Source organism: Bidens hawaiensis, unplaced genomic scaffold (genome assembly GCF_021521415.1).
Source record: "Bidens hawaiensis isolate Kalapana, Puna unplaced genomic scaffold, B.hawaiensis_p1.1 tig00021491_1, whole genome shotgun sequence".
In the NCBI taxonomy this organism is placed as follows: Eukaryota; Viridiplantae; Streptophyta; class Magnoliopsida; order Asterales; family Asteraceae; genus Bidens; species Bidens hawaiensis.
In genome coordinates this window covers 62,303-77,948 of record NW_027493328.1, presented here as the reverse complement: position 1 = coordinate 77,948, position 15,646 = coordinate 62,303, and the positions used below count along the sequence as shown (strand labels likewise).

Below are 15,646 nucleotides of genomic sequence, written 5' to 3'. Positions count from 1 at the left end.
AAAAGACTTAATATACAAAATAGGGCCTAACAAGAAAGGTAATTAGGCTCTTGTCAGTTCTATACGTAGGCACATGTTATTTTCTCATAAAATAAATAAGATTTTTAATAAAAACATATGACATGCGATTTCCTAAATTTTACTGAAGTTTGTTGTGAGCTAAGCTGTGTATCGTATGGTGACATTGATTAATGAATTAAGATCTTTAGTGGTTTAAACAAGCATACATTAGTTACCGGACATGAATGGTTTCATTCGACTCAAAGAATTAGTAGACTTGTTCCGTACAAATAATTGTAAGAAGTCTACAAAGGATTCGGTAAGAAAGTTGGAGCTTGTTGGTGCCATTGACAACTTGACAAGCAAATTGAGACAAGTGATTTGTTTCAATTTTATACACTTTTAATAGAGAAAATTGATTAATAGTGTTTTGTTGATAAACTTGAAATGTTGAATTGCAAGGAAATGTACTGTACGTATGTTCCCATAATGAAACAATATAGAAGTTGTTTACACAATGTGGTGACTTTAGAAACAACAAAATCAAAATTTCTAACCCTGAAACCTGATTATTGGGCTAATAACCAAAAACCAAATATTTTTTATTGTATTCGGATCGGAACCGAACCAGGCCGGACCAGACAACGAAAATCTGAAATTAATGCTATGATCAAGCAGCCTTTATAATCAACATTTAATAAGTAGATAACTCCAAATTTCAAATAAAAAACTAAATATCTACATAATATTCTAGTTGTTCTCATTATATTATAAAGAGTTTTTTAAAGAATGAAGAAATCTATAGAAATCAAAATTTCATTTTTATACAAAGAAGACTTCCATAATACAAGGAATATATACATGAAAATTTAAAGAATTTTGAGCTGACTACCTAAGCAGCCAAATTCCTTTTTCCCTTTTCAGGTACTATTCAACTCAATGAAAGAATCAAAATCAAACAAGCAAACAAACAACTCAAGATCTTATCACCAAAATAAAGACCTCAACTTATGTTGATCAAACCTGATTTCATCGATCTGATCAATCTTTAGTCATCCTCATCATCAAAATAATTCCTCCAGAACGACCGCACACTAGCTAACCGATTATTAATTATTAACTTCATAAAATCAAAATGGACTCATCATCTAATAATATTCATGGTGAAAAAGTATTGGATGACTCAAAGCTGATATCCCTTGTGTACCTAAGCTTTAAAGAAACCTGTCTTTCCATCTTTAACTGTCGATAAAAATTCGATATAAACATTTCAGCTCTCTTATCAACATCATCTTCTTCAGGGAAACTTGTGGTTCGTTGCAACGGAAAGCTTCTAGTCTTTTGCAACTCGCCTTGGTCCGGGGACATCTGAGAAGAAGGTGTCATGTAAGGAGTCACCCAGGTGCTGTAATCATGGTCCGAAGGCGATGAGACGATTGATGTCAATCCTAGACGTTCGTTGAAGCTCCGCGGCCTGCTGTTTAAAGCATGACGACGACCACCGATGATAGAGGAGGCGATCCGCCATCGGTTTATGTTGAAGTTTATGAGGAATGTAACCTTTTTCACGGCTGTTTTAAGCTTGCCTAACAAAGAGGTTTTAGCCGCCATTAAGGAAGTGGTACGTTAGTTTGAATACTAACGACGTAGAATTTTGTGGTAGTGGTTGATCTTTTGTTAACGTTGTGTGCATATATATAAGGTTGTGAAAGGGACAACCGCGTGATGATTTTGAGATGGATAATACGAAGAAGTTACAAAAAATGGGCAGGTACAGTTTGAAATGGTCCAATGATTCTTCTGGATCTTAAATTGGATACCGAATTTCCATTTTTGTTATTAAAAACCCTTTTTTTATTGCAATAAGGACATAAACTATAGATTAATCTAACGGCTTTTAGGTGAATGATATATCAAAATTTTGATTATTTTATGTACTTACATTGGGCATTTTGTTGATGTGGACGCTTATATTATAGGTATGTTTGGTAGAAGTATTTAGAAACTTATATCTTTAAGTTTTTAAGAAAAAACTTCTACTTAATAAAAAGTTTTGTTTGATTGAAAAAGCTTCTTCGGTGGCAACGTCTCTTCAACTCGAATAACATCATTCCAAACAAAACCCATCAATAAAAATGTGAAATCCATGTACTAACATTTTTTCTGCCTAAAATGAACCCGAATTCGTTGGATGATGATGATGATACAAACATTGAAGGTTTTAGGTTAAAGTTATTTCTTAATGTTTGGCTTTCCTCTCATGTTTGGGTTTTTCTTTCGGGTTTTCATCTCTAAGCAACAGTATTAATCCCAACTAATATTCGAAGTTTTGTCGTAGTTGAACTTCCATATATATTCCATAAGCAATTTGAATATTAGCTAGATAAAGTCACTCATATATTCCCCGACTAAAAGATCATTTAAGGGCGCGTTCATTTCACAGAATTCGTGAGAATTCAAAGGAATTATAATTAAAATCCCATGGCATAACGTATTCGTTTCGTTAGAATTAGAATCTTAATTCCATTTTGTTGTGTTCAGTTGTCAAAGAATTGAAATTGGAATTCAATTCCTTCAAATTTATTTAAATAAAGGGATTTCAAATCATTCCAAAATGTGGAAGAATTCAAAATTCATTGGAATCTTCTTTTTTTTTTTTTGAATGAAGACAACGAATAAAACATTTTAGTTATTTTTATTTCACTTTTTTGTTTTTTATTTATATTTTGACTTATAAATTTGTTATTATTATTTTTGGATATTTTTTTGAGGGGTTTTTAATCTTAATAGAAAACCCTAAAGAATTAAAAATAATAATAAAAAAAATCATAATGCAAAATAAAATAAAAAAATATATAAATAAACTAAAATGTTAATTTCCGTCGTTATCCTCGTTAAAAAAAACAATTCCAATTTATTTGTGGTGATAGATTCCATTTCATTTGACAAACGAACATATCAAGAAGGGAATTGAATTTCAATTCCTTCCGATTCCAAGTTCTATTGGAATGTTCGGATTCCAAATTCAATTCCTTTCAATTTCAAATCCTATGTAAATTTCAATTTCAATTTCATTTCATTTTGTGAAACAAACATGTCCTAATTTTCAATATTGTTCCATCTATGTTATTTTATGATCATAATTGTTTAAGTTTTACGACATAAATGACGCAATTATGGAATTTGATCATTATTTAATGAGTTTTCTCTTTCACATTTACCTCAAACTTCTAGCTGTTAAATTTAATATAATAATAATAATAATATAACATAATATTAACCAAAGTAGTGTATCTTGATATGATTAATTTAACCAGTAGCTCATTGTATGATTCGTTGGTCGTTCAAAAAAAGCAGCCAAACTTCATATGTGTTGAGTTAGGTCACTCAAATTTAATAATTGATCATACTAGTCCAATGGTATAGGAGTAGTGGCAAGTCTTAGAGAACTTTGAGGTCTTATTTTTAAAACCTTATTCAATTGAGTTTTTTCACAGTCGTGGGTTTCCTCCTTGATGGTGTTTTGAGTAGACGTGCACAAATCGGGTTCAACTGGAAAACCCGAACCGGTTCGAAACCGGTTTTTTCACACCGGGTTGTAAAATGGAACCGGTTCCAATCAAGAACCGGTTCGGTTCCCGACCCGAACCGATGCCCAGATATGCTAACTTTTAAGAACCGGGTAGGATATGAACCGGAACCGGTTTTTACGTAAAAACCGGTTCCACCGGTTTTTTTTTAAATTTAAATATTATAGCCGTTAGGAACCGGTTCCAACGGCTATATAGCCGTTTTTGACCGTTGGAACCGGTTTTTTAACTACAAATAGGTTATTTTCTTACTATAAATAGCACGTCTAGTTTTGAGTGATTCAACTATAAAGCATCAAAATCAGTATGAAGTATAGACGGTTAACATCTCGTCTTTTAAAAGCTTATTCATTTATTAGGATTAGTTCCAAACGCTAATAAAAGAAAAAAAAAAGTTTACTCAATTTTGACATAACAAACAATTTACAACCATGAAACATTAGTAAATCTTGACTGGGTTTTATAATTAAAGTAAACTTTTTGTGGCTGTAGTTGAACAAGGAACAAAGTTGATTACAGTTTGGACCACCATGTGCTGTTCCAAGATGTAGTTGAAATGAATATATCAAGTGTTTCTCTCATTTGTTAATGAAGAGGTAGGTCCCAGCAGAGCCCAGTTGGACCCGCAAGACTCACCTCAAAGAGGGACGTCTGCGCAGTTGAACCCGCAAGACTCACCTTCAACAGGGACGTCTGCGCAAAGGCTAAACTCGCAAGACTCACCTTCAAGAGACGTCTGCGCAGAAACCAACTGGATCCGCAGGACCCACCATGCTCAGAGACGTGACGTCCTTACGCGCAGTACGCAAGCTGTTCCCGCAGGAAAAGCCTCCCAATGGTCGACGTACTCCGCCTGTTCCCGCAGCAACGGATACTAGCCATCAGGGAAGGCTACCCGCGCAGCAAGGCTACACGCACAAGGCACTTAAGTCTTAAATAATTCAGTAGTCACTTGAAGAAGGAGTGAGCAAGCCGGGAACACTCCCGCACAAAGCCGGGAACACTCCCGCACAAATGAGCCAGTCCGTACGATACTAGAGGATCTTTTGTACTGTACCTGACGAGGTATGGACAAAAGATCTGACCAAAGATACGACAGCTCACTGACAACAGTATGACGAGCAGCACGCTCTTGTACTGTATGTCACTATCAGCCGCTGCCTACTCACCAACCTGTCGGAGGACGTGCATAGCCTGCAGTTGGTGGAACAGGAATAGTACACAGCCGGCCTGGTCACTATCAGCCGCTCCCTACCCACCAACCACCAGCATGGCACGTGCGTAGCCCACAGTTGGCAGAACAAGAATACTATTCAGCCGGCTGTACCTGCTTGGGAACCTACCTTCGGCTATAAATACTCCAACACCTTGGAATGGTATGGACACATTACATTACCTTATCACATCTTATCTTTTCTAGCAATCTCTTAATATACACTTATATTCAAGAGCAATCTAGTCTGATTCTCACGCCGGAGGGTGGTCACAAGGAGGTACCCCCCCCCCTTCTAAGTGACGAGCTCACGGTGTCTGTTTTGCAGGTCACCAGAAGAACCATCTTTGCCGGACATAACCCCTCGTGGGAAACATCTATTTAACCCCCAGATTATCCGTAATCTGCCCGGGGTCAATTAGTGTTTCTTCAGTTAATTTATCCACTTTTTAATATATGACTTGACGGTAACCAATATAATTAGCCTTCGTAATTATTTTAGTCTTATTTCAGTCTGTTATTATTTAAATACAGCATGTGAGTAGATAATTTTCTTTATATTGAAACTTAATGTGTAAATTTATATTTGTAAAATTCATAATGTAAAAAGAATGAAGATATTAAAATCGGAGATGAACGTAAAGAAAATGATACAGGCACGACTCTTTTATCCTTGTGGTATGATAATATTGTAGGCAAGAATTTGTTACATAATCCCATCAATATTGTTGGAAATTTGACCAAGTTGTCACAAGAATTTGAAATTTGGGCCAATTTATATACCGTGAAATAGTTCAAGGGGTAAATTGTAACTTTAGCCGTGTCTATTTTCAGAGCCGTCATTTGCGGTTGCTGACTTGGACCTAGGTGCAACTATTTCCGTTGACAATAAAAATGTCAACATCCTTAAGCTACAAGGAATTTTACTTGAATCTAACAAAAACGATTACTATGAGCTGTTTTGTTCTTTTGTATTTAACAAATGTGTTCAACATTTTAGCTTCATTTTGGTTTAATTAATCGTAATTTTCTAATTTTGGAGGTTTAATCCTGAAAGCCTTTTACTTCTATAGGTATGTTTGACAAAACTAGCTGTTAGCTGTAGATTTTTAGATATATTTAGGTGTTTGACAGAGTAGCTGGAGCTTTTTAGATATATTTAGGTATTTGGTAGAGTAGCTGGAGCTTTTAATAAAACTAATTGGGTGCCACCGCGGTGCGGCGGAGTGTGCGCGCAACCTGATATCAACTGCATAATCAGTGTCGGTAAGTGATTCACTTGATATTAGTGCACGCATAACCCGAATGCAGACGTATACTTCGTGCAAAGGCAGCAAGCGTGTAATCGTGGCGAAAATCAAGAAACAAAGCTAAAATATACAGTAATTTCAAATAGATAGTTTTTTAAACCAACCTCTTTTGATTTGAAACCCTTTCCGACCCGACACCGTTTTAATCTAAAACATATTCTGACCTGGCCCCTTTTGACCCAAAACCGTACCGACACGAACCGAACTAAATTAACCATTTTTTATCAACTCGTTCTGACCCTAATTTGGTCTCACACATGACCTGAGCTCCTCTGACTCGACTTGTTGCCAGTCATAACCGGTAAAGAAGTATATCAATATCATACTCAAATTAAAGGGAATAAAATGCTCTTTTGTATGATGTAATATGTTTAAAAAAATATTAACGTGTGAAAAAGTTATGGACTTTTAAAGAATCATGAGGGTAGTTAGTTTTGAATAAGGGTAAAATATGTAACTATTATATAAATTAACAAAAGTTGATGAAAATTCAAGTACCAAAATTGTAAATTCAATTATAAAAGCTTGTAACTTTTTCTCAAACGCTAGTAGTAGTAGCGTTTAGAAAAATAGTTTTTTCTCCTAATATAAAAGCTTCAAGCCCATTGAACAAACAAAGCTTTTTGTTAGAGATGAGCTTTTTCTTAAAAGCTTGAAACTTGAAGCCCTTAAAAGCTTCTAAAAGCTCATTGCCAAACATACCCTATAACTAAAATATGGATGTTATTTCATTGATTTGGCCATCATTTATTCATGGCGTGAAAGTCCCGTGTGAACAACATGATTACGTCTACCACAACTATTTGCATAAGAGCATTGTCTAGGGGTGCAAACGAGCCGAGCCCGAGCTTGACGAGGCTAGAGCTCGGCTCATTTAACTTGTACAAGGCTAGAGCTCGAGCTCGGCTCGTTTCAAGCTCTATTTTCAAAGCTCATTGGGTGAACAACATGATTACGTTTCAAGCTCTCGTTTCAAGCTCGAGCTCATTGCGAAATTCGTTACCATCCCGGTAAAGCGAATGTTGTCGCCGACGCCCTAAGTCGAAAGGTTAATGTTAAATCCGTTCTGCTTCTAAGCGTTGTCGTTCAAACCGGTCTTCAAATTCGAATCTTCCAAGCTCAACGTACCTCCGTTAAAGAAGGTAACATGTACGACGAAATGTCATGTGGAGCCGAACTTCAACTCGAAACCAAACCCGATGGTCTTTTGTACTTTCTCAATCGTTTGTGGGTTCCAAATCGCGATGACCTTCGTACTTGTATACTCGAAGAAGCTCACAATTCGCGGTATTCCGTTCATCCCGGTGCGGATAAGATGTATTTCGATCTTCGTGCTACCTTTTGGTGGCCGGGTATGAAAAAGGACGTAGCGTTATTCGTATCTAAATGTCTTACTTGCTCAAAAGTTAAAGCCGAACATCAAAGACCTTTTGGTCTATTCCAGCAACCACCGATTCCCGTTTGGAAATGGGAAGACATTGTTATGGACTTTATCACTAAATTACCCAACACCCAAAAGGGCAACGATAGCATTTGGGTGATCATCGATCGTTTGACCAAATCTGCTCACTTCATTCCGATCCGCGAGAAGTATTCTGTCGAGCAGCTTGCTCAAATCTATGTTCGAGAAATCGTGTGCCGACACGGTTTACCATTGACTATTATCTCTGACCGTGATGCTCGTTATACCTCTCATTTTTGGCGTTTACTTCAAGAAGTTTTGGGAACACGTCTCGATCTTAGCACCGCTTATCATCCTCAAACGGACGGTCAATCCGAACGTACAATACAAACTCTCGAGGATATGCTACGAGCATGTGTTCTTGATTTCGGTGGGAATTGGGATTTTCACATTCCGTTCATTGAGTTTTCTTATAACAATAGCTACCATTCGAGCATTGAGATGGCTCCTTTCGAAGCTCTTTACGGTCGTAAATGTCGTTCTCCGATTAGTTGGAACGAAGTCGGTGAAGCTCAAATCACGGGACCCGAAATGGTTCAAGAAGCCACCGACGTTATTGATCGAATCCGAAAGAACCTCCTAGCCGCTAGAATTCGTCAAAAGAGTTGCGCCGACAAACGGCGAAAACCGATCGAATTTAATGTTGGCGATCTTGTCCTTCTAAAAGTATCTACTTGGAAGGGGGTAGCCCGTTTCGGAAAGAAGGGTAAACTAGCTCGTCGTTTCGTTGGTCATTTTAAAATCCTTGAGCGTGTTGGAAAAGTAGCTTATCGACTCGAACTACCGGAAGAACTTACCGGTGTTCATCCGACATTTCATGTTTCAAATCTTAAAAAGTGCTTAGCCGAGGGTAATCTCCATATACCTCTCGATGAAGTACATGTCGATGAGTCGATTGTCTTGGTTGAACGACCCGTTGAGATCATGGATCGCAACGAGAAGAGAACCAAGCGTAGCCGTATTCGGTTAGTCAAAGTTCGATGGGAATCACGGTGCGGCGCGGAATTCACTTGGGAGCGAGAAGACAAAATGAAAAAGAAGTATCCACATTTGTTCGCAGCATCGTCTTCGTCTTAATTTCGGGACGAAATTTCCTAAAGTAGGGGATACTGTGACATTCGTCAATTTCGGGTCTTGTTTGTATTCGTTTTTGTATTTGTTTATTATGTAAACCGACCCGATTTGTAAACCGAAGCTTATGTTATAATCAAAATGATGGATTTATGTTACAATATTGTTTCACACTTGTTGGGTCTTGAAAACATCCTACCTTTATTTTTATTTTTATTTATTTATTTATTTATTTTTTTATTAATATTTTTTTGTTGTTTTGTGTTTTTGTCTTGATCCATTTTGCATGAAAACTCTTGTGTCTCACACCCATATTTGACCACCAACATTACCCTATATATACACCACATTTCCTCTTCATTTTCCCTTGCTACAACTCCAAAAAAAAAAAACTCTCTCAAACATCAAAGATTCAAGATTATCTTCTTAAGTGTTCTTGAAGGTTTTTAGTCTTTCATCTTAATTAGTTTATGCAGCCTTATTAATACTTGTTTATGGTTGTGCAACATATATATAAAATACACCCCTTGTTTACCTTTGGTAGTTACTTCTCCGATTCCGGTCGGTGAGGTTTCGGACCTCATAAGGCAAAGTTTCATGGAGGACTTCGTGTCATTGATATATATACATCTATATAACTTGTTCATACATATTAATCTTGCTTATTTTAGTTTGTTGGTCATGTTTACAAGTTCCATGGTTATGGGTTTTTAAGAGTCTATGCTTCGGTTTAACCGTAAATAGCTCTAAGCCGTAAACCGAACTTTGTTACTAGTTTTGTTAAGTAATTGTTTAAACATGCTTGTTGTTAGATCTAAGTTTCTAAAATCATTTTTACAAATTCTATGGTTATGGGTTTGTAGAATCTTACCTCGGTCTTAACCCAAAACACGATCCGAACCGAAAACCGAACTTTTGTTTAAAGACTTTATTGTTAACTTTTGGTTGTAAAACTTAAAGTATTTTTTTTATTTGTACATTATTATACAAGTTCTTTAGTGGTTGGACATGTGGAAACCAAACCGATTCTTACTCGCTTAAGACACACAAGTGTGTTTTTTTTAGCCATCAAGACTTGTATATTTCTTTAAAAATAGTTACAAATTGATTTTTAAATATTTTCTTAAGTACTTGGAAATGTTGGATCCAACTTGATCTCATAACAAAGTTTGGACCGACAAAACCGAACACTCGCTTAACGTGCGTTGTTAGTTCTAAAACAATGGAACTACATACTTGGTTAAGTCTTATTAAATTTTATTGAGTTATCTCATAACATTCAATATTTTGGAAAGTTGACTTTGGGTTTGACCAATTATCAAGACCCGAACCGAAAACCCGAACACTCGATAAAAAAAACCGTTTTAGTATCTTTATTCCAAAGGGATTTGCATTCTTGCACTTTACCCACCTTATTACTTAACATAGGTTGAGTAAATATTAAGGTTAGATACTTTAACCCAGTTTCGAGCAAACTTACATTTTTAAAGGGTTATTATTATAAATTCTTAAATAGTTACATTTTAAACCTTGAACTTTAATTATTTACATTTCTCAACATTTATTTTGTTTAAAGACCTTCAAGACAACCTTTCTAAATTCAAGACTTCTTTTCTTTTTAGGCATTGTGCGTTAAACTCGTCGTTCTGAAAAATCTCCAAATTATCATCTTTCAAGTTTACTACTTGAAGGTGAGTACTTCATACCCCATTTTCCATCTTTTATTTTGGGGGTGACATTTCATACTTATTCAAAAAAATGCTTTATATTTGAATCTTAAACCACAAACGTAGTTGTATACTTTACCTAAATAATTGCTCAATTTGGTGTTCTATGCTTATATGCCTATGTGTTTATCGCTTTTGGTTGGTGGAACTATAAAATCCTAGACTATTTGGCATCCCCTTATAGCAAGGTGTCGTTAACGTAATGCAATTAACCATAACTATAAAATTCTAGACTATTTGGCATCCCCTTATAGCTAGGTGTCGCTAATGTGTTTAGCGATATCTATTTATCCAAATTACCACTTTTATTTATCGTTTCGTATGCAAGTTTTGTGGCTATCTTTATTATATACTAATATGATTAAACTTATGATTTGCTAACCAACCTTTGTGTTGACAAACTTTATTTTATGAAATGTTGCAGGTTTGCATATTGGTTGATTTATGGTTGTGAAGAAAACGACATCAAAGACCTTAGGATATTAGTAAAAATGAACAATATCAAATTTGCCATATTTTGTTATATCTTGTTTATGGTTATTTTATGGATAATTGTTATGTGACATTTTCGATGTTGTGAAATGAAATGAGTTTATTAAATACTGTCACTTTAATTAGTGTCATGTGCTTATGGACAATCGTTACACCTCGGCATGTTCCGCCGCCTTTGGTCGGGGTGTGACATAACTTGATACAATTTTTGTGAGTAAAATTTATTTTTACTAGTTTCTGTTATTACTAACAGGCGAGTCTGCTTTCCCTTAATTAACCCAGCTCTATATGTACTCCTTTAAGGGCGCACAACCCTAAGTCTCAAATCGGGGGCTCGCTTTGGGTAGGTTCGGATCACTTACAATGCATGGCTCTATGAAGGAAGGGCTTGGGCTAGGATCATTTTCAATGTGATTTTTTTCCTGTATTTGTTCAATGAGAAATGCGAGAGACATCTCTCTAGATTCTAGCATCCCAGATAGACTAGTTTGGCATCATTCCCCTTCAGGTCTTTTCTCCCCTCTGCTTCCTATTGGCACTAGTGACGAGAGTGGCGACATGCGAGGATCTAACCTCGACCAACGAGAGCTTGTCATGCCCTGAACAAGCAAATCAATGAGACCAGCCAGCAAGTGCAGCTGATTGTATTAGAGAATAGGTTCCATCTATTACCCAAGACCAAGGTCTTCTTGGACGGTGACCCGATTTTTTTAAAGACATCTACAACTAGTGCAACCAGATGTTGTTACTTTTACGACAAATTCATTCTGGACATTATATATTTGGCAACCTACGTCAATTTCACATTTTTACCTCTTTTTATTTACACTTGCATGGGAATAATTTTGCGAACACTTGACTTTTTAAACTTCAAGAAAATCTCTTCTTTTTCTTTTTCTAACGGCAATCATTGACGAACCACTGGTCTACCCGATCATCTTTACTCCACCCTCAGTTGGAAACGTCAACATAAGTGAGAAAACCCTCTGATCCAAGATCCAACATGGAACTTTCTTTTTTGCCACAATTAGAATTTGAACCCAAGACCTTCTTAATTTTTAAAAGAATCCTGTGACCATTTTTGCGAATGTGTTTTTTTTAGCAAGTTTATTTTTTAATAAATAAACCAATTTAACTTTTTTTTATTTGCTAGATTTTTATTTTATTTTTTTTCATGTTGGGACTGCTTTTACGACCAATTTTATTTCAATCGCTAATTTTGTGATCAAGTTTCCTCGGACGAATCCAATCGTTGAGGACGTTTCTCACTCGGTCAGTCACAAGTTTTTATCACTTCCGCTTTTGTAATAGTTAAATTATTTTACCTTCCACCTTTGACAATTTTTTACTAACTTAAGAACTGTGTTTACAAATTAGTTTATCATCATTCTCTCTTTGGCATTGGTTTAAGACGACTTGCGAAGACAAATCCACTCCCAGCCATGTTTATACTTTGCCACGAACCACCCCGTTCCCTTTACCTTAACCTTCATCACATCCAGTTCCTCCACAGCAACACACACACACATGTATGCATATATCGAAGGTAGTAGTTGAAGAACAAGAAAGTATACTATAATCATCGCAATCATAAATGCCAAACCACCATGATGAAAAGAAAGTGAACATATCATACCGTTGGTTAGTTTCGAGCTGAAAAGAGGTTTGACCTTGAATTTATTATTAATGCAACTTTCAATAAAAGATTATTATGCTGCGCGTTTATAACAATATGAAGCGGTTCAAATAAAATTTGAGATATTTGAAAGTTTGGCCTTATCCTTTATAATATCTCAAATTTTATTTGAACCGCTTCATATTGTTATAAACGCGCAGCATAATAATCTTTTATTGAAAGTTGCATAATAATCTTTTATTGAAAGTTTGGCCTTATCCTTTATACGCCCTGCTTGCGGTGCACGCATATAATGTATATATGTGTGAACCCTCAGGTGGGCAAAAGCGAAATTGCACTAATTTTGACGTTATTTTACCAATATCGTGAAAATAACGTTAAAAGTGGCGGAAGGTTAATCAGGCATCATGTGATGGCGTTGATAGCCGAAAGACAAGGGTACATGCACCAATCGGTCGGTGTCCTGATGGTTGAGTGTTATGTGTCTTATGTCCAAGGCTTGATGCAAAACTACTATCGAGCCGAGGGTCTCACCGGAAGCAGCCTCTCTATCCCTATGGGGTAGAGGTAAGGTTGTCTACATCTCACCCTCCTCAGACCCTACTATAGCTTTGCTATTGGTGGGATATACTGAGTACGATGATGATGATGATGATGATGATGATGATGGCCTTATCCTTTATTCTAACATAGTTAATGAAGACTATAATCAAGCACACAGAAATTTCAGTCTCGTAAGTGCTATTAGTTGTGATTATCAACTCAATATACACAACTGCTAAATGATAATTCGGTTTGTTTTATTTAACCAGATATTAAATGTCCAAAGACAATATAGTTATACAAGTGCATAAGACCAAATAAGCAAGAAAAACATGATCATGGATTATTAAACCAAAAAGTTCGTTTCATGGGACAACTTATAGCCCACCACAATCTAGCATGTATTCCCAAATACATGAGCATGAATATCCGTAACCAAAACTGGGTCAATTTCACCCAAATCAAATTCAACGTCAATATACCCTTTAATAGATGTCCAAAATGAAAAGTCTTACCAATCATATCAAGGCATGAGAGCCAATGTAAGACCCCATTTAGGGGCCACTTCAGTTTTCTTAGTGTCATACTCGGCTGAGACGGTTATTAATGACTTTGGTCGCCATTCTCGTTGACACAACATTGCCACTTTCCCATTATCCGAGAACCTAGTTTTGACCCTGTTGTAACGGTCAATGGCATGAGCACTTCCAATTGTGAAATTGTTTTGTTGTGTAGATAATCCATGTGTCATCTCAGCAACAACCTGGGTGTTGTTTGAAGCATCCACTGAGTGTACATATGATGCCTTCAATGTTTGACCTTTGTCCATCCTGCCATTTTTCACATAATCATTATCATACCATTCACTGAAGATTTCTTCAACAAATTAGTTGATTTGGGAAAAATAATTAGCATATGGGTTCATTTGGGCCAGCTTAGAATATGCAACACGTCAATTAGGATCTACTCAAATTTATACAATGAGTCAAAATAGGTTACTCTAAGCCAAACTTGCTAACTTAAAGCATGCCTAAATCACCACCACCGCTATTATTTGAGACAAGTTCATTTCGAACCGTTTCCCAACAGACTAGGATTGTGCATGGGTTCGTTTTAGGCTCAAACTAAACCAAAAACCGAAAATTTGATATTTGCTTTTTTGAAAACTTTTTGGTTTTGGTTTGGTTTTGGTTTGGCTTTGGTTTTTCAATTTTACCTTTGTGGCTTGAACAATGGACTGAAAAAAAATGGCCAAAACTAGGAATTTGGGCCGAAATCTTTTTGTTAATTAATAGTTCTTTTATAATTATAAATTTGTGTTAAAATAATTGGGTAACACTATTTTTTAAAAATATAATAAATAACTTAAATATCAAAATATAAAATGAAAATATGTAAGTCAGGTTTAAATGTTTCGGTTATAGTTCGATGCAAAACCGAACTGAAAGTTTGGTTTTACGAAAACAAAAAACCAAACTGTCAATTTTATTTTAGGTTCGGTTTTTTCGCTTTGTAGTCGATTTTTAGGTTCATGCACATAGCACACCCCTACAACCGACCTGCATGTTTTTCTAGGTTTACCAAAGATCTTAATTTTTCAAAAAAAACAAACAGCAATGAAGTTGTATAAAGTATATACATACAGTATAAGTGCAGCAGAGAGATCGGGCTTGTTGAAACTTATGCCAGCTGTATATTTAGTGAAAGAAGCAGAAGCGGTATCAAAACCGACTTCACAGCCAAGATGTACATCCTTGTGGCCGACTGCTGCAGCAAGATTTAAAACAGGGGATGGATTCAAGCCAATACTGGAATCAATTGTAATTCGGGAATTAATGTACTGAACATCAAGCTGAGAACAAATAAACGCCTCACGTTAGTATTTTTGTAAACATATATTCAATTTTCGTATTTTAAAACTAAAATAACTGACCTTTCCAGACTTGTGATCAGGAACATCGAAGCTCAAAACTGCTTTTGTGGATGGCATTACATCATGAACAGTTACTTTTGTTGAGACCTGCAAAATGATGAAAATTTATTATTAAGAAACTTTTTAATCAAAAACCATATAAAGGAATTTTGAAAGCAAACCATTTAGTTCTTACATTAGAATATGTATCAACTTTTACATCTACAACAGTCCTCCCGCTCTTGTACTGAGCACTTACATCACCAAGAAAGATTTGACCTTTAGTCAAGCCCGTAGCTACCAGTCCCTGTAAGAATGTGAAAAACGAAACATAATCAGTACAAAGGTGAAATATGTTTTCAGCATACGTATCGATACAAACAATCTTAAAGTATAAGGTTTCTTATTACCATGGGAGTTGATCCAGGAACTGATAATACAAACTTGTAGTCATAGTTGTAATCTTTGGTCAACAAATCTGCAATAAGCAAAGACACTATTCAACTTTGTTTTCATCAAGAGCAAATAGCAACAGTTTAACCATCTTTGTATACATAAGCAAAGGTACAAAGTCAGATATTTTTGTGTACAGAGAAACAAAATCTACTTGAAGCAAAAAAGGTGAATCAGCTAAATTCACAGTCGCGCCAGAAAGATTGGTAAGTTTTGTCCCAATGTTAGTAATTAGAA

At 35.9% G+C, this 15,646-nt stretch overlaps 2 protein-coding genes across 2 annotated transcripts in view; both read right to left on the bottom strand.

Moving 5' to 3' along the window:
- Positions 1-1,158: 1,158 nt before the first annotated feature.
- On the bottom strand, positions 1,159-1,611 carry LOC143563463 (uncharacterized). The gene has a single exon (XM_077050996.1). The coding sequence runs from the start codon at positions 1,609-1,611 to the stop codon at positions 1,159-1,161; it is 453 nt and encodes a 150-aa protein (XP_076907111.1).
- An 11,684-nt stretch (positions 1,612-13,295) lies between these two features.
- The window catches only part of LOC143563462 (mitochondrial outer membrane protein porin 4-like), a 40,519-nt gene continuing 38,168 nt past the window's right edge, over positions 13,296-15,646 (bottom strand). Inside the window, exons 5-9 of the mRNA XM_077050994.1 lie at positions 15,367-15,434; positions 15,153-15,263; positions 14,978-15,064; positions 14,688-14,896; positions 13,296-13,874 (exon numbers count right to left, since the gene is read on the bottom strand). Of these exons, the coding sequence (XP_076907109.1) occupies positions 13,568-13,874; positions 14,688-14,896; positions 14,978-15,064; positions 15,153-15,263; positions 15,367-15,434 (782 nt within the window). The 3' untranslated portion in view covers positions 13,296-13,567. The remainder of the gene's footprint in view (positions 13,875-14,687; positions 14,897-14,977; positions 15,065-15,152; positions 15,264-15,366; positions 15,435-15,646) is intronic.